This window comes from Candida jiufengensis, assembly GCF_024610255.1.
Source record: "Candida jiufengensis strain CBS 10846 chromosome Unknown scaffold2, whole genome shotgun sequence".
In the NCBI taxonomy this organism is placed as follows: domain Eukaryota; kingdom Fungi; phylum Ascomycota; class Pichiomycetes; order Serinales; family Debaryomycetaceae; genus Lodderomyces; species Lodderomyces jiufengensis.
Window position 1 is genome coordinate 1,051,577 of NW_026261561.1, and position 21,771 is coordinate 1,073,347.

Here is a 21,771-nt window from a genome sequence, read left to right on the forward strand (position 1 = left end):
TTTAGCCACTTAAACCTTAATTTTACTCGAGATAAGAATTATCAAAAATATATGGCTTTCATTTGCTACAAATAAATCGTCCCAACAAGTACAATATACCTTATCTGGAAAAAATAGTTATTACAAGGTTCTTCAATATTCAGGCGCTTTTACGATCTTTCATGAAGTGTAGAACTTTTTAACATAAATTCATTTATCTAGCACTTTATTTCTGTGTTTTATATTACGTAATTATTTATTTACAATTTAATTTCTTTTGCATCACAATTGTTCGTAACATGTATAATAAATTAATATTAATTAATCTGAATTCAGCCTTACAATAAGTATAAAATATTTAGAAATCCCTTTTAAACAAGATCTAGAAAGTATAGAACAGCACTCATTATGTGGAAACATATAAAATTTGTCATACTAGCTGTTCTACTTATAATATCTACATATTATTTATTCATACTATATGGTTCATCAATACTACCTTACACAATAGAAATAGATTACGTACCTCCAAAATCAAAACTACTGGAATTATTAAAAACACATGAGAACTATAGAGTTGAAGGTTTAAATTTCCAATCAAATGCAAATAACCACATATATACAACAGGAGTTGTTTCAGAACAATTAGCTTCAATTTTCCCATACGATATAAATTCAGAAAATCCAAAAACTTTATGGCAAACATGGAAGGTTGGATTAGAAGATAAAGATTTTCCATATAAATATAAAGTTTATCATGATACTTGGGTTGAGAAAAATTCAGAATATGAATTTAATGTAGTAACCGATGAAAAATGTGATCAATTAGTGAGTGAATTATATAAAGATGTTCCAGATGTTGTAAAAGCGTATCATACAATGCCAAAAATCATTTTGAAAGCTGATTTTTTCAGATACTTAATTTTGTTTGCTAAAGGTGGTATTTATTCAGATTTAGATACAGTTTCACTAAAATCTGTCAAGGATTGGCCAAGTTCTCAACTGGAATACTTAGGTCAACCAAATAATCCTGGTTTAGTAGTTGGAGTCGAAGCTGATCCAGATAGAGAAGATTGGGCAGATTGGTATGCAAGAAGACTTCAATTTTGTCAATGGACAATCAAACTGAAAGTTGGACATCCAATGCTTAGGGAATTAATTTCAAAGATTACAACTATAACGTTGATTAGAGAACTGACTGGTACATTAAATGATATTTTAGATGGTAAGGACGAAGGTAATGATGTTATGAATTGGACAGGTCCAGGAATTTTTACAGATCATATCTTCCAATACATTAATATAATTTTACAACTGAAAAGTAACAATAAGAAACAAAAAGTTGAACAAATGATTGATAATAATTTCTTTATGAAATTGGAACAACCTGTGGTAATTGATGATACTATGATTTTACCAATCACTAGTTTCAGTCCAGTTGATTATATAATGGGTGCTAAGGGTACCAGTGACCCCATGAGCTTAGTTTTACACGTCTTTTCTGGTAGCTGGAAAGACTCTGATCATTCTCAACTGAACTCAGTGTCTACAACAACAGCATCAGAAGTTAATAGTTAATTTTAAAAAGTTTATATAATTTAAGAAATAATTTATTCATGCTCCAGTACTACTTTTACTCTTTTGAGACACCTATTACTATTGAGTCTCTTTAAAGTAGAAGCCATTCATTTCTTTAATTGTCCCTCGTGTCGTCAATGTTGTTTTTTGGCAAATTCTAGACTATTACGTTTTACCACATTTTTCTGCATATAGACAAATTCTTGCCCCACGCTATTCTTTATATATTTTGGAACAAAAACTCTTGAAAAGCCGTGTTGATAATGTTTCTTAAACTGAAGGGTTTATTTTCGGTAAAGATTGATTAGGACTTTACATGTAAGAGGTAATAATTTACAGTCAACTTCTTGTTTTCATCAAACTTTGTTTGTTTACGTTTTGTGGATTTTTCAAAATAAAGTTTTTAAACGTTTACTTTAAATTTACCAAAATGTGGTATGTTGACAACTTCCTCTTAAGAGCTATATGAGACGACATTCAAGGATTACAATATTATCAGTGCTACTACTTTCGCTATTTGCAACTATAGTTGTGCTATATGTATCTTCGTACTCAAAAAGCTTTTATAATATTCCTCCCAAGATAAAATTAGCACAAAAATTAGAATTAAATAAGAATTATAAAATTGAAGGACTAAATTTTCAATCAAATTCTGGTCAACAAGTGAAAACAACTAATAAAGTTCTGGAACAATTAGCTATACTATTTCCTTTTGATGAAAATTTACCAATTCCAAAAATTTTATGGCAAACTTGGAAAGTGGGTCTAGAAGATGAATCATTCCCAGAGAAGTATAAAATTTACCATCAAACTTGGACAGAAAAGAGTCCAGAATATGAATATAATGTTTTATCTGATAAAAAGTGTGCTCAACTAGTGAATGAATTATACAAAGATATACCTGATGTTATTAAAGCTTATCATGCAATGCCTAAAATTATATTAAAAGTTGATTTCTTTCGGTACTTGATATTATTTGCAAAAGGTGGGACCTATTCTGATATGGATACAGTTTCCCTAAAACCATTTAAGGATTGGCCGAGCTCTCAACTGGAGTATTTAGGGGAACCAATTAATCCTGGTTTAGTTGTTGGTATAGAAGCTGATCCAGATAGAGAAGATTGGGCAGATTGGTATGCAAGACGTGTTCAATTTTGTCAATGGACAATTCTACTGAAAAAAGGACATCCGATGCTAAGAGAACTAATTGCTAAAATTACAACTATAACATTAGCTAGAGAATTAGCTGGTCAATTAAATGAAGTTTTTGATAAAACAAATAATAAAAATGATGTATTAAACTGGACTGGTCCAGGAATATTCACAGATTTAGTATTTCGATACTTAAATTTGATGTTACAACTGAAAGAGGTGAAGGATAATGATAGAATTGAAGAGGTTGTTGGTATAGAATTTTTCACTCATATGGAACAACCTATCGTAATTGAAAATATTATGATTTTACCAATTACTTGTTTTAGCCCTAGTGATACTAAGATGGGAGCAAAAGGTCCAAATGACCCACTTAGTTTGCTAGATCACGGCTTTGATTCTTCGTGGAAAGAGCCTTGATTGGAACATAGAGGTATATCGCTAAAACGCATGTACTTATTGTTGTCAAATACCGGCATTACATTGTTCTTGTGTTTTTTGAAATTCAATATTTAGTCATTTATATAAACTTTATTTATAGAACAATATAACTAGGGCCATATACTGGATGACTGTTGCTTTCATTTGACTGTAGGATTCCTCGACTCTACTGTTGTCATCTTTGTACTTTTGTCGCATAAATTCAAATTCCAATTTTCCGAATTTTTGTTGTTCTCGAAAACTTACATCATCATTAAGAAATTTTGCATCAAAAGGCGCCAATTCAACATTTTTGTAAAACCATGTTTAAGAAATGAAATATGAATAATCAATATGCTGCAAATACATAGGGTAGCAGATATTGAAGGATAGTTACAATAACAGTATTATAACACAAACTATCAGTTTTGTTCGTTCAAGAAAATAAGAATTTAAGTAAAATCAATAAAGTACTTTTGTTTACACGGAACTCTGATCCCTTATTTTTAATCTTGAGGATTCCTTTGACAATTTCAGACTAAAACGGGCCGCTAACCAGTTTAACCGACTGAGAAAATTCAAGGTTTTAATCTGAAGGTGAATTTGCTTTTTTTTTTTTTAATTGCAAGATTACTTATCAATAAGATTTTGTGATACAATTTGAATTGAAATTCTTTATCTCTTTATCAAAAAAAACTATTCATTATATGCAGTACAAAAATTGGGTGCAAAACGAGAAAAAACAAAAAGATATAAAATGAACAATTTCTTTGTTTGATTAGACTTTTGAGTTTATCTTCAACACCAATGTCAACAGATCAATATCCTTGTGTCTTCAAAGTCGATTTAGATAAACCAGCTGAACATCAGCCATTTCATAACAGGTGGCACCCAGAAATTCCGTCCGTAGCGACAATTCAATGCGGATCTGTCTATACCCTAGAGACAATTGAATGGACTGGCGGACAAATTGGTAACACAGATGACGCTAAAGATGTAAAGACCGTTGATTTATCCCGAATCCACTATCTTCTGGGTCCATTTGAAATTGAAGGTGCAGAGGTTGACGATATCCTTGTGGTGGAGTTGATCGATATACAACCATTAAAGAGGCAACCTTTTTGTTACACTGGGGTGTTTGCAAAGGAGAATGGTGGTGGTTTTCTCTCGTCATTTTATCCAGAAGCTGCTAAAATTGTGTATGATATTGATGAAAACAATATTGCTACTTCAAGACATCTTCCCCACGTGAAATTTGACGGACTTATTCACCCTGGTATTGTTGGAGTTGCTCCATCTGCTGAACAATTAAAAGAGATCAATGAAAGAGAGTTAGAGTTGAAGAGAACAGCAAAAAACACGGAAGATGTTTCAGCAATTGGTCCATTAGTGAAAGGAGCCCATGCAGGTCAAGCTAAAGGTGAACTATTTGAAAGGATAGCAAGAGAAGGACTTAGAACCATTCCAGGACGTCCAGAGAACGCCGGTAATTGTGACGTGAAAAATATCACTGCTGGAAGTCGCACATATTTGAGAGTTAATGTCCCTGGAGCTAAATTATCATTAGGAGATGCACACTTTTCCATGCTGGACGGTGAAAGTTCTTTTTGTGGTGCAGGGGAGATGTCACTGATCATCACAATAAGGACTTCTTTGATCAAGAATGGTGTTGATAGGATGAAAATTACAAATCCAATTTTTTTACCTGGTAAATTACAAAAAGAATACCCATTGAACAGATATTTAACTTTTGAAGGTTTTTCAGTAGACGAAACTGGCGAACAAAAGTACTTATGTGCTAATACAGCTTTTAAACAAGCATGTATTAAAGCAATTGAATATTTGAGAAAATATGGATACAATGATTATCAAATTTATATGTTTTTATCTAGTGCGCCTTTAGAAGCACATATTGCCAGTATTGTTGATGTACCTAATGCTTGCTGTACCCTTGGAATTCCAATGGATATCTTTGATTTTGATATTAGTCCTGAAGCTGAGCCGGTAAAACTTGATATGGGAAATTGTGCATTTGTAACTGGTGCTGATCACGAGGTTACTTTTGATTTTGATAAATTGCTCAAAAAGACAAAGTTAAAAAACAAATAGACTCTCAAAATAGTATTAAATAGAATTAAGTATATGTCTGTTGTGCTTGAGTCTTTGTTTTGAAAGTTATCTTTTCTTTATTTTTCGATGTATTGTTGCAAAATAATTTTTCTCTTGTTGCAAAAAATAATTCTCAACTTTCTCGCAACTAAATATTTATTTAATCCAACTAATTTTCGTGCTTAAAAATTTAGTCTTTTAATCTTTATCATATCCACTTTCTTGAGGAACGTAATAGTAGAAGCACGCAAAGTCTTTGAATTTTTAGAAGTTGAGCAGTCAATTGCTGAATATGAACAAAATTCGAAAAAAGCTTAATCAGGTTAAATCAAAAATTCAATTGCATGATCAATTCGAGCTAAATTATAGAGTAAATGACCATCAATGAGCTCCATAATTCTTTCGTCAAAATTTGTCTTTTTGTGGTGCAGGGGAAATGTCACTGATCATCACAATAAGGACTTCTTTGATCAAGAATGGTGTTGATAGGATGAAAAATAGAGATCCAATTTATTTACCAGGTAAATTACAAAAAGAAAACTTATTGAGCAGTCTTTCTCACACTTGGGGGCATCTCAGTAGTAACGTGATTTGGTCAATATAATGCTTTCAAACTAGTCACAAATGTATCGAAATTGATAAGTATTTTCGTAGCAAAAAAATTCTGAAACACAAAATTGTTGCATAAAATTATTTTGAAACTAAAACTTTGCACTAGCAAAAATAAATAAAGACAGTCAAAATTGGACATTGAAATATTAGGTTAAATTAAAAATTTGATATTCGTTTACTTTATAACTCGATGGATTTAAATAAGATTAATTTCGAGCTTCTACGAGGAGTAACGGATGTTACGTATTTATAATATACTTATTTAGTCTAAATATATAAATACTAACTAACAATCACTAAAAAATCTAATTCAATTTAAGATCTTCCAATTTTGGACCTAAATATTCTGGTCCTTCATAAAGAATATTTTGATCAGGTTTATTTAAATCTTTTAAATCATGAACAGGACGTTCACCTTTAGCAGCAACACGAATAATCAAACGCGGATCTTCAGTCTCAAAGTCCAAAATACTTGAGTGTGATACAAGACTGTTATTGAACACGATCACTGTATCAGGTTTGTACAGAGCCTTTATCTGAAAGTCGTGACCATTACTAATATGTTGGAGAAGGAAGTCTAATAAAAAATCGCTTTCCTCTGCTTTAAGTCCCACGATATTTTTTGTGAACCCACTATTAACATATAATACTTTTTGACCTGATGTGGTGGTTCTAACAACTGGATGAATATTCTCAACTGGATGTCTCCTGACAACACCACCTTTAACAATTGCTTGATTAGCTTGATCAACAGCACTATGCACAGCATATAAATCACTTAATTTTTCTTTAAACAATGGAGATAAACGGTTATAAGCTTCTCTATTATCAATAAATAAAGTATCACCACCACCAGATTTTGGATTATTTGTAACAGCCAAGAAAGAAACAACAGTTGGATTTAATTCATAACTAACATCGGAATGAATTTGAACTAAACGATTTCTATTAGCAAAAGGATCATTAGTGGTGTTACCAGTAAGAACACTATGAACATCCGGAACATCTTTTGGAGCACCTGAAGCTGGATGAATATGAAGTTCACCATAATATCTAACATAATCTGTAAATTCTTTTGGACCTTTACTTATTAAGTCTTGATCTCTAAATACTAAAACCCCTCTTTGGGAAGCAAGATAAGCAAGTTCATCTTTACCAGCATCATTTAATTCACTCAATTGAATACCTTTGATTTCACTCCCAAATTTAGGTGAAAGATTTTCTATCTCGTATTTGGAACCTTTTGGAAATAAATTTGGTAAATTTTTATCAGCTTTTAAGGCTTTGTCGTGGTATTCAACAAATTCGTATGGTTCATATTTTTCATTTTTATTCCATGTTGGTAAATAAGGAATTGATTGTTCATTTAATTTAGCTTTTGTTGATTCAGATAATGTGATTTTTCCCTTCGGATCAACATGGAAATTGTTTCCACCAGTTAAAGCACTAGGTAAGTTTTTATAAGCAACAGGCATTTTCGTTGTGGTTGTTGAATGACATGGTAAAATTCAAGCATTTTATCAAGTATTTATATACTTTTAAATGTTGTAAATGTTGTGGCTGTAAGTTGAAATAATAGGTCCACAATGATATCTTATCTTGTTCTTATCAAGCACAATTGAAAGTAAATCAATGGATGTTAACTTTAATTGAGGAGCCACAACATTTTTAACCTTGACCCGAAAAAAAATTAACAATTGAAACTTTAAATATTGTTAATAAATCTGAAATGAATCTGAAATGAAAAGTAGATCTCGGAATTATTGAGTAAGACCAACGTTTGTAGTTTTAAGTTGATACCACAAAAAACTTACCAGATTCCGTTATAGGAACTTCGCGCACTCGCTTAATTCCGTCTAAACAGCCTCGTCTTATTTTAATGTAATTACACTATGAAACTGGATGATAATTAGTACTCCAACTCCTCAGTTAAGCTAATAATGAGGGAGCGTGAGAATGTTCTTATATGCTACGTTTGAATTTAGTTTATTTTGTCTCATTTAATCTTAATTAATCGTACTAGAAAGTCCTATAAATTCTAAACAGTGGTATTTTCTAATCCTTTTATATATTTACATTTTGTTCAATACTTGGGATTTCAAAATCATTTGCACCTATTTGTGATTTGTATAATAGCCTTTATCGACTACGATTTTCAATTATTTATGTTTTACCTGATTTATCATGATCCTCATATAACGCTGTAAATACTATTTGATGTAAAAAATTGTTAAATCCGGTAGTTTCAACATTTAAAAATTGAAATTTAGGGAATTTGAATTTATCATTTTTAATATTTTGACAGTTTAGAAAAAAAAAAAAATGTAATCTCCATGTTTTGGAATTAATGTAATTCCATTATATGTAAAATATTTATATCAATATGAAACATTATAATATCAGTCGATTCAATTGTTTTACTTTTAAATATTATTATTTAAAATTCTGAAACAAGTAAAAAATTATTATAATAATTCTCCTATATTATAATTCAGTAGTATTAATTCTCTTCAGTTAATAAATTAAATTTCTCGTTCAATTTGTTTCAAATCAAAATGTTGAAACAAACAATAGCAAAAATATTTTGAAACATTGAATTATAATAATTTATTATATTTCTCATATTTCCACTAATTAATTCTAGAAAGATTTCAAATTGACTTAGATATATATATTAAATGTTTCAAAACCTTTGAGTCCTCATTTTCAAAATTTGTCATCAATTGATTTAAAGATGATGACAACTCCCAAATCAAATGATTCATTTTTAAAATGGGATCCTGCTCAAGTTTCAACATATATTACATCACTAATAAAAGATCGACTGGTTGGATCTACTTTTTTGGATAACAATATTGATGGATCATTATTACCTTTTATTACAACTGAACATTTAAAAGAAATAGGAATACAACCGTTGAGGATACGACTACAGATTAAAAAGGGAATAAATGAATTGATAGCAAGTCATTACAAGAAATATCAACCTCATGAATTCAATGATCAAGAATATACATTAAGTCAGATTAATATAAATAATAATCACATATCATTAGAATCATTAAATTTATCAACAGTTTTAATTCAAGATCTGATTAAAAAGTTTAGTAAAGACCTCAAAAATCAAACTTATGGGATAGACTCACCCTTATCACCAAACCAAAGTGAAATGAAGAAATTAAATGATAACTTTGTAAAATTAAAAACCGATTTGATTCCCTTGATAAGGTTAATGAAAGATACAAAACCACTACCTACACCAACATTAGATCCAGGACCAGCATCATCAATTGATTCACCATTAAATAATTCCCCATTATATGAAGAAGAACCAGCGATATCAAGAAGTGGAAGTTTACAAAGAAATAACAGTAACAATAGAATTTCAACCAATGTATCAAGTCCATCATCAAATAGATTTTCTTCTGGAAGTTTACTATCTATGGGAACAGGTAAAATTATATCCCAATCAGTTTCAAAATATTCAGATGGTAAGAATTCATCAGATTTTAAATTACAAAAAGTTGATCTATCAAAAAATGCAAATAGTGAACCAGTAAGGCCAAAATTAAATGAATATCCATCAAGTGGAACTACTACAACTAGATCGAATCATAGTCCATATGGACAAGCACTACAACAACCTGCTCCGATAGCTGCAAATTCATCAAATGAACCATTGAAACAATTAAGAGCATCGACTGATGATTCATGTTTGAAAATTCTACAACAAGCAATGAAGAGACATCATATACCAAGAGATGATTGGTCTAAATATGTTTTAGTGATATGTTATGGAGATAAAGAAAGAATATTGAAATTAGCTGAAAAGCCGGTTGTGGTTTTTAAAGAATTACAAGAACTTGGTAAACATCCAGCTATAATGTTAAGACAATTAGCTGATACTTCGGCGGCAATAGAGAATTCAGATGGTTTATTTGAAGATTCAAGAATAGGTTCAGACATCCCCGGTGGAATGTTATAGATAAATAGTAATAAAATTATGTTAATAAGACAATCGGTATGTATTAGGGTTATAACCCTTCTGCTCTTCTGCTTGTGCTACCAATTTAGTGCTACAAATTTTTGTGTTACAATCACTTAGTGAAAAAAAAGTAGATATTCAAATTTCTTCTCACTTGAAACAAATCCTTTAACCAAAGTAACATAACAACCACATCAAAATGCCTCCAAAATTCGATCCATCTGAAGTTAAATTTTTATACTTAAGAGCAGTAGGTGGTGAAGTTGGTGCTTCATCAGCTTTAGCCCCAAAAATTGGTCCATTAGGTTTATCACCAAAAAAAGTTGGTGAAGATATTGCCAAAGCTACAAAAGATTTCAAAGGTATTAAAGTTACTGTTCAATTAAGAATCCAAAACAGACAAGCCACCGCATCAGTTGTCCCATCTGCTTCATCATTAGTCATCACAGCATTAAAAGAACCAGTAAGAGATAGAAAGAAAGAAAAAAATGTTAAACATTCAGGTAATATTCCATTAGAAGAAATTTTTGAAATTGCAAGAAAAATGCAAGATAAATCATTTGGTAAAAATTTAGCTTCAGTTTCAAAAGAAATTTTAGGTACTGCTCAATCAGTTGGATGTAGAGTTAATGGTAAAAACCCACATGATATAATCGATGCTATAAATGCAGGAGAAATTGATGTACCAGCAAATTAAGGAGATAAAAGAGGTTCAACTTTTAGTAAAGTGTTTAATAGGGTTTAATTAACGATATTCAAAATAGAGTTATTTTTTTTTGAGAAATATTTTGTAAGATTTATAAACATTGCATATTTGGAGAACTTGATTTGAAAATTAGAAGATGTTTGCCAACACTCTGGTGCCAGATCATATTTTGTTTGAAAGCATTTATGTCATATTTGGTTCCTATTTTGGAGCAAACTAAATTAAAACTAGCACATTACTCACCATTGTATCTTTTTAAGATTTTAATACTATAGGTATAATAGGTCCATTTCAATTGCTGACATCTTAAAGATACAAAAAAATAAAATTCAAATTCAAACTTCAAACTTCAAATGCAATGTTCTATTCATCAATGCAATCACTAGTGTACTCTACTTAGTCTGATCTATCTCTTTATCAGTTTATCGATAACAACTAAGAAATAATTATTTAGTTTGCATATGATAACCTAAAAAATTCCCCACTAAATTTAATTTTTCTGTTGAACTTGAAAGCAAAATCAATACAAATTAAGGGTAAACAATAGAATAAACAACAGCAAAATAGAATAGATATGTCAGATAGTGTTGGTATGTGTTTTAATTCAATAACACTATTCTTAAAATTTATATACTAACTTACAATTTGCGTAGACCGCGTTTTCATTAAGGCGATTGAAACGATAAGAGCTTTATCATCAAGGTCTAATTATGGATCATTACCAAGACCACCAGCAGAAAATCGTGTAAAATTGTATGGATTATATAAACAAGCAACGGAGGGAGATGTCAAAGGTTTAATGCCACGTCCAGTTGGATTTTCTGCCGAAGATGAAGGTGCTAAAAAGAAATGGGATGCTTGGAAACGTGAAGAAGGATTACCTAAAACTGAAGCTAAAAAGAGATATATATCATTCCTAATTGAAACAATGAAAATATATGCAAGTGGAACATTAGAAGCAAGAGAATTATTACATGAATTAGAATATCTTTGGGATCAAATTAAAGATTTACCAATATCCGATGATGAAAATGATCATCATATACAATTTCCTTCAAGTGCTCCACTGTTTAGTCAATTAGATAGGTTTTCAAATAGAACTCCAAGTATTGGTGGAGGAAATACTATAAGAGGTGGTACCCATACTGTTGCACTGAATCTTAACACAATTTATTCACATTCAAGAAGAAATACCTCATTATCGTTAAATGATTATGTACAACAACAAAGACAACAACAACAACAACAACAACAACATGAATTTGGAGGTCCAGGTTCATTACATTCATTACCACCAAGAACCAACAATGTAATTGAAGACTTCAAAAATTGGCAAGGTGAAGTAAATACCATCATAAATAGATTAACAAGAGAATTTGTTAATAGTAGGAAAGATCAACAAAATCAATATTATAGTGATAATGAATCGGAAGAACCATTAGATGAATATGAAATAACGAAAAGAAAAATTTTGCATATCCTAAAAGTTATTGGATTCAACGCTTTAAAATTTTTAAAGAATTTTGCTGTTAGTTTATTTACAATATTATTTATAGTATGGTTTTTTAAAAAAAATGTAATTGTTAAAAGAACATTAGTTAGACAACCAATGACAAATAATGGTAAACAAAAGAAAGAATTGATTATAAATATGGTCTTAAATACTGATGAAAATAAATGGTTTATCAGATTATTAAGTTTTATAAATAGTTTTGTTGGATTTGTTTAATAAAAGAGACAATTAGAAATAAAAATATATCTTAGGATATAGCTTTCTATTTTTGTGTAATAATAATTGTATTCTAATTTATTTTATATAGAGATGAGTGATAAATTATTTTTCTAATTTACAACCAAAAAATCAAACAAAATGGAGGTACATAGGTGTCGATTTGTTGATTATACTCCTCATACGATCACATCATTAGTGTTCTCTCAACCTTCAAACCCCGAAAAACCAATTTCATCGGATTTAAAATTAGCAGTTGGAAGAAGTAATGGTGATATTGAAATTTGGAACCCTAAATATAATTGGACACATGAGTTAACATTATTTGGATCAAAGGGAAGATCTATAGAAGGTTTATGTTGGATAAGTACCAAAGAAGAATCAAGATTATTTTCCATTGGTGGATCAACTTATATTACAGAATGGGACCTAAAAACAGGAAAACCTTTAATAAATTATGATTGTAACGCGGGGATTATTTGGTCAATAGATGTTAATGAATCTAATGATAAATTAGCAGTTGGCTGTGATGATGGATCAGTGGTGCTTGTTGACATTTCTGGAGGTGTTGGCTCCTTGGAATATGATATAATTTGTCAAAGACAAGATGCCAGAGTTTTAAGTATAAAATGGTGCAAAAATGATCAAGTTATTGGAGGATGTGCAGATGGAAGAATTAGAGTATGGAGTAATCTCAAAGAAACTAGAGGTAGAATTTTAAGTACTATGAGAGTAGATAAATCCAAAACTGAAAGTACTTTAGTTTGGTCATTAAATGTATTGAAAAATAAGAACCAATTAATAAGTGGAGATTCCACGGGTCATATTAAAATATGGGATTTAAAATTTCACACATTAATTCAAAGTTTTAAAATACATGATGCAGATATTCTTACAATTGTCAGTGATGTAAAAGAAAATAAATTTTTTTCAGCAGGTATTGATAGAAAAATTCATCAATTTGATCTATTAACCACAAAAACTAATTCCAAGTGGGTGCATAGTTATAATAGATTATTACATTCAAATGATATAAGAGCTATGGCTATAATGGAGTCAAAAAATTTTAATATCTTGGTAAGTGGTGGAGTAGAGAGAGCAATAATTATTCAAAATATACAACAATTTCATGATGGTAAATACAAGAAATTATTAATAAATCAACAAAAGAGTAATATTGTGTTGGTACCAGAAAGAAAATTGGTAATAATGTGGCAAGATCAAATGATTAAAATATGGAAAATTTTAGAAAGTGGTAAACATAAATTAATATCGAAATTAGTTTTGTCAGATGATGAAAATATAACTAGTGTTGATTTTAGTGGTAACCTAATAGCAGTTGCCAAAATGACATCAGTAAAATTTTACGAGTTAGACGTAGTCGATGAAGAGAATCATAAATATATGATCAACAAAATAAGAGATGAGAAATTTGATTCACTAATATCAGGAGCTAAAAAAGTTAAATTTATTGATGACACCAGAATTTTAATTTTAACAACAGATGAAGAGCTTTATGAATTCAAAATAGATACCGAAAATAGTCATATTGAATTAATTGATAAAATTGAATTAATTGAACAAAATACCTCAACTGACTTCAGTTCAAACATTAACAATTTAATTCTTACACCAGATCATAAAACTATCATAATATCAAGATTCAACGGATCTGTGGAATCCTACACTACAAAAGAATCTCACATCATAACAAAATTATCCTCATACCCACATTTAATAACTTGCCACAACAACGACCAATTACTAGTTTTAACTGATGAAAATAAAATACACGAGTTTAATATCAGTAGCGACGAGTTATTAACACCTTGGTCAAAACGTAATAGTGAATTTTTACCACGCCAATTTCTTGCTTTAGATGATAAACCACAGGGCATGTTTGTTGATGAAAATAAATTATGGATTTATGGTACCAATTTTTTAAGTTACTTTGATTTGACCAAAAATATACCAATTAACAAGCTTTATAAAAATATCAACAACACCAAGAAAAGAAATAGAGATGGATTAAGTGTTGATGAAATAGACACTGAAGAAATATCACAAGCTGAAATAAGTATGAAACAAAGCGAGATTGATAAATTAAGACAAACACTCGAAAATGAAGAACCGGAAGAGAAAGTATTTTGGATAACTGAAAAATATAGACCAATCATGAAAGTTGGATCATTCGGTTCTGGGGAATTAATAGTTATAGAAAGACCTTATTTTGCATTACCTACTACGCCTGCATTTAATTTATCAAAAATTAGAATATAATTTATATATTAATTATTATTATTTTAATCAATAGAATATAATTTTTATATTAGTTATTAATATTTAATCAATTTTTGGAACTACTCTAGCACCTTGAAAAAAGATTCTTGCAGCTGATCCATAACCCATAAGACATTTTTGTGGTGAATCACCATTTTTATCTTCACCTTTTAAACCCCAACCTTTACCATCACCAAACCATTGATGATATTTTTGATCATAAACTTGTTTGTATGTGTTATGAGGTTCAAAACTTTGAATATACATTCCATCTTTTGGATCTTTCATAAATTCATAAAACATTATAAGATGTCTTTTTATTTCTTCATAAATTCTTTGTGGTAATCCTTGTGGTACATCATTACCAACATATAATAAATAATCAGCTAATCCTTCAATTAATAATTGTACAAAATATGAAGAATCTCTCCAATACCTCAATTGATCTGGGAAATCTCTATCGTAAAAGAAAGAATTATGATTTATACTTGCTTCTGCTAAATCATTGGCAATATCTAACCATTTTTTATCTTTTGTAACTTTATATAAATGAGCAGCTGCTGATAATGTAGTTCCAGTATTATAAGACCATTTCGCATCATCTACTTTATCACCATCATCACCAACACCATCTCTAATTAATTTATCTGAAGGATCTTGTAATACTTTAATTTGCCAATCAATACATTTTGCAGCAAAATCAATATAAATTTGTGCTTCATCTGGAATATATTGAGAAATTTGTAAACATGCTTTAGCAACTTCTGCAGTAGTACATGAATTCAATAATGTCTTTGATACGTGCCAATGCATACCACCTTTTGTAACTGCATTTGGTTTATCATTCCAACCACCCATTAAAAATCTAACTAATTCTCTGCCTGAATCTAAAAATTGTTTATCACCAGTAACTTCATAAGCTGTTAATATAGCACTTGCAACTTGTGCATCATCATCATAATAAATGTCTTTATCAGTTCCACTATTTTCCGCAGCTGAATAACCTTTGATACTGTTATTTTTATATTTTTGAAATATGGCAACTGCTGGTGCAATTAATGGTTGCATTTCTGGATAAATTCTTGAAGCATCAACTATGGCTTGAACGCCTACAGATACTGCCCAAACAACAAATTTAGAATCATCATAACATCCACTACATTTTTGTCTTGCAATAAAAGTTTTTTGGTGAGGATTATAATATTCCATCCACATTGCTCTTGTGATATGATACCCTTCCAAATTAGGGTTTTGTAATGGTGGAAATGACATTTTTGGTTGTGGTGTTTGAAAAAGAAATTAATTGAAGAAACAAAAGTGAATCAAATTTCGTTATATGTCAATTGATAGTTGAAACAACTAAAGTAGCAATCGTAAAACTTTGTCATGAAATTTACCATGTGTTAGTTCTCCTTGTTTGCAGCAATTTGAAACGGGCCTGCATATAATTCCTTGTATCTAATTTTATAATTTTCTTGACATTATCTTATCTACAAAATAACTACTAACAAAAAAAAGGCACAGTTACTTAAGTAATACAATTCCTAGATGTGATCTTAAGATATTAAACTTCCATCTCTATTAATATATTAATGTTTTATCAACTGAATTAAAATCAAATATACAAGCTTATTATTAAATGTTCCTTTTATAAATCTATTTAGCGTTTTCTGGTTTTCTAGCAATGTATAACATCATTGGTGTAAATAATTTTTTACGACCTCCTTCAACTAAATTAACAGCAGCATCTTCTAATGCAAAAGTAACTTGTTTTGAACCTTTTGGTGCAACACCTAATTTTTCCATTAATCCAACTGCTTCAGTTGTAATTAATCTACCTAATCTTGAAGTTCTGAAAACGGTATATAAATCACCAATTGATTGACAATATTTTAAATCACCTGCTAAAGGATAATACCAAGGAATATCATCATCAACATCAGCTAAATCTTTTTCATATTCAACTTCAAAACCAACGTTCTTCAAAGCTTTTTCAGCAACTTCACGTTTATACATTTTTGGAATACCATCACCAACTTCAATACCATAAGCAATTTTACGATGTTCTTCATTATTTTCATCATAAGCATCAGTCATAACCCATTCATAAACACCAAATACTCCACCTGGTTTTAAAACTTTATAAATCTCAGAATAAACACCTTCTAATACTGGAGCATGAACAGTTGCTTCAATTGCATAAACTGCATCAAAAGTTTCTGGTTCAAAATCCATTTGCATAAAATCACCTTTGACATAAGATAATTTATGATCTAATTTATATTTTTTTGCATAAAAATTAGCTCTTTCAATTTGATAATCATTATTATTTAAACCAACAATTTCACAATCAGTAAATCTTGTAATTTCTCTACCTGGTCCACCAACACCACAACCAACATCTAAAACTTTCATATTTTCATTTAAATTCATTTTATGAGCTAAATAATGTTCATGTCTTGCAGTAGCTTGTCTAAAAGCTTCACCTTTATAATATCTTGAAAAATGAAATGAAGAACCCCAACCATATTCATAAAAATCAGTAACTAAATTATAATAATGATGAGTTAATTGAGAATAATCACCTAATCTTTTTGATTCATCATCTTTTGTAACACCACCATCCCAATGTTTAAAATAACCTTCATTTGCAACAGATGAAGCATCTTTTGATTTAGCCATTAAAGCTGCTAAACCAGTTTTTTTATATGATTCACCATGTAAAGCTTTTGTAAATTTTTCATCTCTATTGAAATCTTTTTCTGCTAATTGAACAGGTGACATTTTATGTTTTGAATATGTACTTGAATGAGTTGAATCTTTTAAATTTAAATGAGTAGAATTGAATCTATCTATTTATCTATCTATATATATATATATATTAATAATAAGGTATAAATTGTTGAAAAAGAACTTTTTGAAGTTTGAATTATTTAATAAACTTTCTCGAATATATTTGAAAAATATTATAATTAGTATTTACATATGCGCGTATTAAATGATAAAATTATATCATATTAAAATTAATTAAACGAAGTTATTCTATAAAACATACTTTTTGTGTAATAATCGTTTTTATAGTCTTTATTTTCATCGTATAAAAATTTAAAATATACAGAACAGATTTATACGAGATATTAAACTGATTTTTAAATATTACTTAATTATACTTCACATTTATCTTTTGTACAAAGGTCTTTACTTCAAATTATTTTTAACTTCATATGATAATTTATTGAAAAACAATAAATTAAAAAGAGAAGAAAAACAAACACAAGATTAAATCGAAAGATTCTTGCCTATTGTAAACGATCTCAATTTCAATTATGATACTTATATCTAAACGATACCATTCAAATCTAGATCTTATCTGTAAAACGAAAAATGACAAATCTCTTGTTTCTTATTGTTCGTTCAGATCCCTTGGGATTTCATTAATTTACAATCGTGTGATGAATAATCTGGGGTTCCAAATGTAAAAGGTAGAATAAACGAAGTAAACATAAACCTTAATTGGTAAAATTGTACCAAAATTGGTTGCAAAATAGGTTAGAAGAATAGCGTCTCTGACAACTTTTATTTTACTTTGTATAAATGAACAGATGAAGTTATAACACTCAAAGAAATCAAGTTATGTTTAAATACACCAAATTATAACCTTTTTAGACTGGGAAATATGAAATTTGATACATATCTTTGTCATTTATCTTATATCTTTATCGTTAAGTAATGAGGTAGGGATTTGAAAAATCGTGCGGCTTTTCAAGAGGGGTTACTTAACATTTTGATACTCATTTCAGTATATTATTTTGTGCGGCTCATTACTAGGGGCCATTTGACTATTTATTTCTTAATTACAATTTATTATGTAGATCAAATTTATTTTTTTTGTTTGTTTACATTTATTTAAGCATACCAAAATACTACAGTTACAACCAAATTTCAGAATTTCATCATTGACACATAATTAACACTAAAATTAATTACATCTTATCCCATTATTAATTTCTACTTTAAATGGACAAGACGTGTCGTACCTATAAATAAAATCAATATTATTGCTTCCACAAGATGAGTAGACCCCCAAAACCTACTCTTGTATCAATCAAGAAAACAACAGATGAAAAGGATATAAATATAGGGATGACTCACGTATTTACAGATTGTCAATTTTCAATGGCGGGCCATAAAAAATTACTAGTTATAATGAAAAGTTTATTTGATAGATCAATTGAAATAAATAAATTAGATTATTTCTCTTTGAGGTTTTGTCAACTACTAAATCATTCATTAAAAATTAAAAAAGGAGAGCATAATGGTGATAGAATTTGTAAGTTTATTGCTCATTTTATTAAATTATTATCAGATGAAGTTACAAGAATTGAATCGAAAGAAGAAGATAAAGAAGAAACAACAATCACGGAGGAAATTGACGATACAACCAAAGTAGAAGCAAATTCTGGATTCTCATTATACTTGATTAATCATTTATTACGAGGAATAGATGCATCAAATAAAATAGTAAGATATCGAGTTGTCCAATTGTTAGCAATGGTTATAAAATATATGGGTGATATAGATGTCAATGTTTTCAAACTTTTAATTATGTCGTTATCAAAACGTTTACATGATAGAGAATTACACATAAGAATGCAAGCTATAATTGCATTATCAAATTTTCAACATTATGATATAGAGTTTGAAGAAGATGAGAATGAAGATTCACAAAATAAAATTACGAACCACACCATAAGTGAATGGATGATGACTTGTTTACAATTAGATGATAGTGCAGAAGTTAGAAGAACTGCTATGTTGAACTCCGTCAAAAGTAAATACACCATCAATTTACTATTAGAAAGAGTCAAGGATATGAATAGTATTAATCGAAGACTTGTCTATTCAAAAGTCATTCCAGAATTGGGGAGTATGGGAAATTTAAGAAACAAACAAAAAGAAATTTTGCTACAATATGGATTAAATGATAGAGATTTAAATGTCTCGAATGCTGCCACCAAACTTCTATGTGAAGTATGGTTTGAATCATGTAATGAAGATATCAAACTATTTTTAGAACAATTAAATGTAACTAAAAGTAATATTGCTGAAAAGTCAATGCTACTATTGTTTAAAACAAAACCTGAATTACCAAAAACCATTGAAATAAATTCTAAATTCTGGAAATCATTAACTGTTGAAAGTTCATTTTTAATGAGAACTTTTTTCACACATTGTAACAGCAATAGATTATATGACCTAATTGAATCTAATTTCCCAGATCCCTTGGAGTTATCTGATACTTTACAAAAATATTTACAAATGCAGAAAAAAATTAAAATTAATCAAAAAGATCTTCATGAGATGTATGAAAAATATACAAAAGAAGTTAATGAAATCGAAAATGAATTATTTGTTTGTGAAAATACATTGACAAATATAAATTTAAAATTACACGGAACACAAAAGAAATTACAAGTAATAGAACATACAGAAGGTAAAAAGACATCTCAACAAAAAGCCGATAAAAAGCGTCTCAAAGCTGAAATAAAAACATTACAACAAGAATTTAGAGAAAATGAAGAAATTTTCAAAAAATGTCATCAACGTAAAGCAGTTAAATTAAATGGATCAACAGCAGATCGTGAAAAATATGAAGAATATTCAGAAACGATGAAAGATTTAAATTTTATTGCAAACCAACTTTTAATTATTTGCATTGATTTCGATTTTAGTGATGAAGTTGGTCGTAGAGCAATGCTTAATGTTATAAGATCTCAATTACGAGAAGAAAATTTTCAAGATGAAATTATAGTTAATGCTTTGAAAGTATTGAAAAAAATTTCAATTAATGAAAAAGATTTTGTTTCAATGACTGTTGAAATAATTACAGATATTAGAGATATGAATGAAGATGGTGAAAATATTGCTGAAGATTCATTTGCAGAAAATGATACAAGACCACCACCAATAAGACAAGGTGATCTTGATATGGATGAAATTGATGAAGAACTCGATAATTTGGATCTGGATCTGGATGAAGACAATGATGGATTAAATAAACGAAGAAAACTTGAAGAATCAATGCCAAATGATGATATTTTATTACGTTGTCTTAAACTTACAAAACATACATTAGAATTAATTGAAGATGATTTGAGTCATTATTTATCATTAAATTCATTATACACTGGTATTGTTCAATATGCAGTAACTAAAACAAATAATGCTTCAATATTTCTTACTGCTTTGAATTGTTTGGGATTATTTGCTTTGATTGAAGAATCAGTAGCAAAAGAAGCATTAATTACGTTTTTTAATGCTATTAAAACATCAGCTGATCAAGTTAAATTTGTTTCTATAGTTGGTATAATTGATATAATTTCAACATTTGGTATAAACATTATTGCAGTTGAGAAAAGATTTGGATTTTTAAGACTATTTTATAAATTATTATTAGATGAAAGTCCTAAATTACAAGCAATTATGGGTGAAGGTATTTCTAAATTATTTTTAGCAGATATTTTTAAAATTAAAACTATAAATGATATTAATCCTCAAGATTCAAGAATTGAAGAAGATGAAGAAGAAGAAGAACCAGAATCTGATGAATCAGAAAAAGAATTATTCATTGCTTTATTATTAAGTTATTTCAATACAACAAACGCATCAAATCATGAATTAAAACAAGTTTTAGCATTTTGTATACCCGTATATTGTTATTCACATCCAAATCATCAATTAGGTTTAGCTACAATATCGGGAGATTTAATATTAAAAGCTGCTGAATCAAATTCAATCAAACCAACAAAAATTTTATCACAATTATTAGATTGGTGTAATCCATTAAATTTAGTTCAATTAAAAGAAGAAGATCAAAAACATCAAATGTCACAAGTTTGGCAATCAATGTATCTCTTGGAGATATTTGATGCCAAAGAAGTTACGAAAGAATTTAAAAAATCAATAATCAATAGTATCTCCAAAATTCATATCACTAAAGAAATGGATAATGATATTTTAAAAAAATTATTAGATTTAATTAAAAATGCATTTCAAGATTTACAAAATAATTCAAATTATCAATTAGATTCATTAACTATGAAAAATCTACAAAATTTTTATGATTATGTTTTGTCTTGTATAACTACTGAGGATGAAGTAATTGTTGAGGAAGAAGTTGTGTGATTAATAAATATCGATCTTTGTATACGATTTATTTCT

The 21,771-nt window shown here is 29.1% G+C and overlaps 11 protein-coding genes across 11 annotated transcripts; 8 read left to right on the forward strand and 3 right to left on the reverse strand. All coding sequences in view use genetic code 12, as the record gives it.

Moving 5' to 3' along the window:
* Positions 1-387: 387 nt before the first annotated feature.
* KGF54_003502 (glycosyltransferase family 32 protein) lies at positions 388-1,557 on the forward strand (the record flags this gene model as incomplete). The annotated part of the gene is made up of 1 exon (XM_051764098.1): positions 388-1,557. One exon carries the CDS (start codon positions 388-390, stop codon positions 1,555-1,557), a length of 1,170 nt encoding a protein of 389 aa, XP_051619562.1.
* Positions 1,558-2,022: 465 nt separating this feature from the next.
* Positions 2,023-3,129, forward strand: KGF54_003503 (glycosyltransferase family 32 protein; the record flags this gene model as incomplete). The annotated part of the gene is made up of 1 exon (XM_051764099.1): positions 2,023-3,129. One exon carries the CDS (start codon positions 2,023-2,025, stop codon positions 3,127-3,129), a length of 1,107 nt encoding a protein of 368 aa, XP_051619563.1.
* Positions 3,130-3,936: 807 nt separating this feature from the next.
* Positions 3,937-5,238, forward strand: KGF54_003504 (uncharacterized protein; the record flags this gene model as incomplete). The annotated part of the gene is made up of 1 exon (XM_051764100.1): positions 3,937-5,238. One exon carries the CDS (start codon positions 3,937-3,939, stop codon positions 5,236-5,238), a length of 1,302 nt encoding a protein of 433 aa, XP_051619564.1.
* Positions 5,239-6,155: 917 nt separating this feature from the next.
* On the reverse strand, positions 6,156-7,325 carry KGF54_003505 (uncharacterized protein; the record flags this gene model as incomplete). The annotated part of the gene is made up of 1 exon (XM_051764101.1): positions 6,156-7,325. The coding sequence occupies one exon, from the start codon at positions 7,323-7,325 to the stop codon at positions 6,156-6,158; it is 1,170 nt and encodes a 389-aa protein (XP_051619565.1).
* A 1,259-nt stretch (positions 7,326-8,584) lies between these two features.
* STE50 (Ste50p) lies at positions 8,585-9,835 on the forward strand (the record flags this gene model as incomplete). The annotated part of the gene is made up of 1 exon (XM_051764102.1): positions 8,585-9,835. The coding sequence occupies one exon, from the start codon at positions 8,585-8,587 to the stop codon at positions 9,833-9,835; it is 1,251 nt and encodes a 416-aa protein (XP_051619566.1).
* A 199-nt stretch (positions 9,836-10,034) lies between these two features.
* On the forward strand, positions 10,035-10,532 carry RPL12 (60S ribosomal protein uL11; the record flags this gene model as incomplete). Its single annotated transcript, XM_051764103.1, has 1 exon — positions 10,035-10,532. One exon carries the CDS (start codon positions 10,035-10,037, stop codon positions 10,530-10,532), a length of 498 nt encoding a protein of 165 aa, XP_051619567.1.
* A 583-nt stretch (positions 10,533-11,115) lies between these two features.
* Positions 11,116-12,270, forward strand: KGF54_003508 (uncharacterized protein; the record flags this gene model as incomplete). The annotated part of the gene is made up of 2 exons (XM_051764104.1): positions 11,116-11,131; positions 11,195-12,270. The coding sequence occupies 2 exons, from the start codon at positions 11,116-11,118 to the stop codon at positions 12,268-12,270; spliced, it is 1,092 nt and encodes a 363-aa protein (XP_051619568.1).
* Positions 12,271-12,411: 141 nt separating this feature from the next.
* On the forward strand, positions 12,412-14,550 carry UTP4 (Utp4p; the record flags this gene model as incomplete). The annotated part of the gene is made up of 1 exon (XM_051764105.1): positions 12,412-14,550. One exon carries the CDS (start codon positions 12,412-12,414, stop codon positions 14,548-14,550), a length of 2,139 nt encoding a protein of 712 aa, XP_051619569.1.
* Positions 14,551-14,613: 63 nt separating this feature from the next.
* Positions 14,614-15,822, reverse strand: KGF54_003510 (uncharacterized protein; the record flags this gene model as incomplete). Its single annotated transcript, XM_051764107.1, has 1 exon — positions 14,614-15,822. One exon carries the CDS (start codon positions 15,820-15,822, stop codon positions 14,614-14,616), a length of 1,209 nt encoding a protein of 402 aa, XP_051619570.1.
* A 384-nt stretch (positions 15,823-16,206) lies between these two features.
* Positions 16,207-17,334, reverse strand: ERG6 (sterol 24-C-methyltransferase; the record flags this gene model as incomplete). The annotated part of the gene is made up of 1 exon (XM_051764108.1): positions 16,207-17,334. The coding sequence occupies one exon, from the start codon at positions 17,332-17,334 to the stop codon at positions 16,207-16,209; it is 1,128 nt and encodes a 375-aa protein (XP_051619571.1).
* A 1,287-nt stretch (positions 17,335-18,621) lies between these two features.
* YCG1 (condensin subunit) lies at positions 18,622-21,735 on the forward strand (the record flags this gene model as incomplete). The annotated part of the gene is made up of 1 exon (XM_051764109.1): positions 18,622-21,735. One exon carries the CDS (start codon positions 18,622-18,624, stop codon positions 21,733-21,735), a length of 3,114 nt encoding a protein of 1,037 aa, XP_051619572.1.
* Positions 21,736-21,771: the final 36 nt, after the last annotated feature.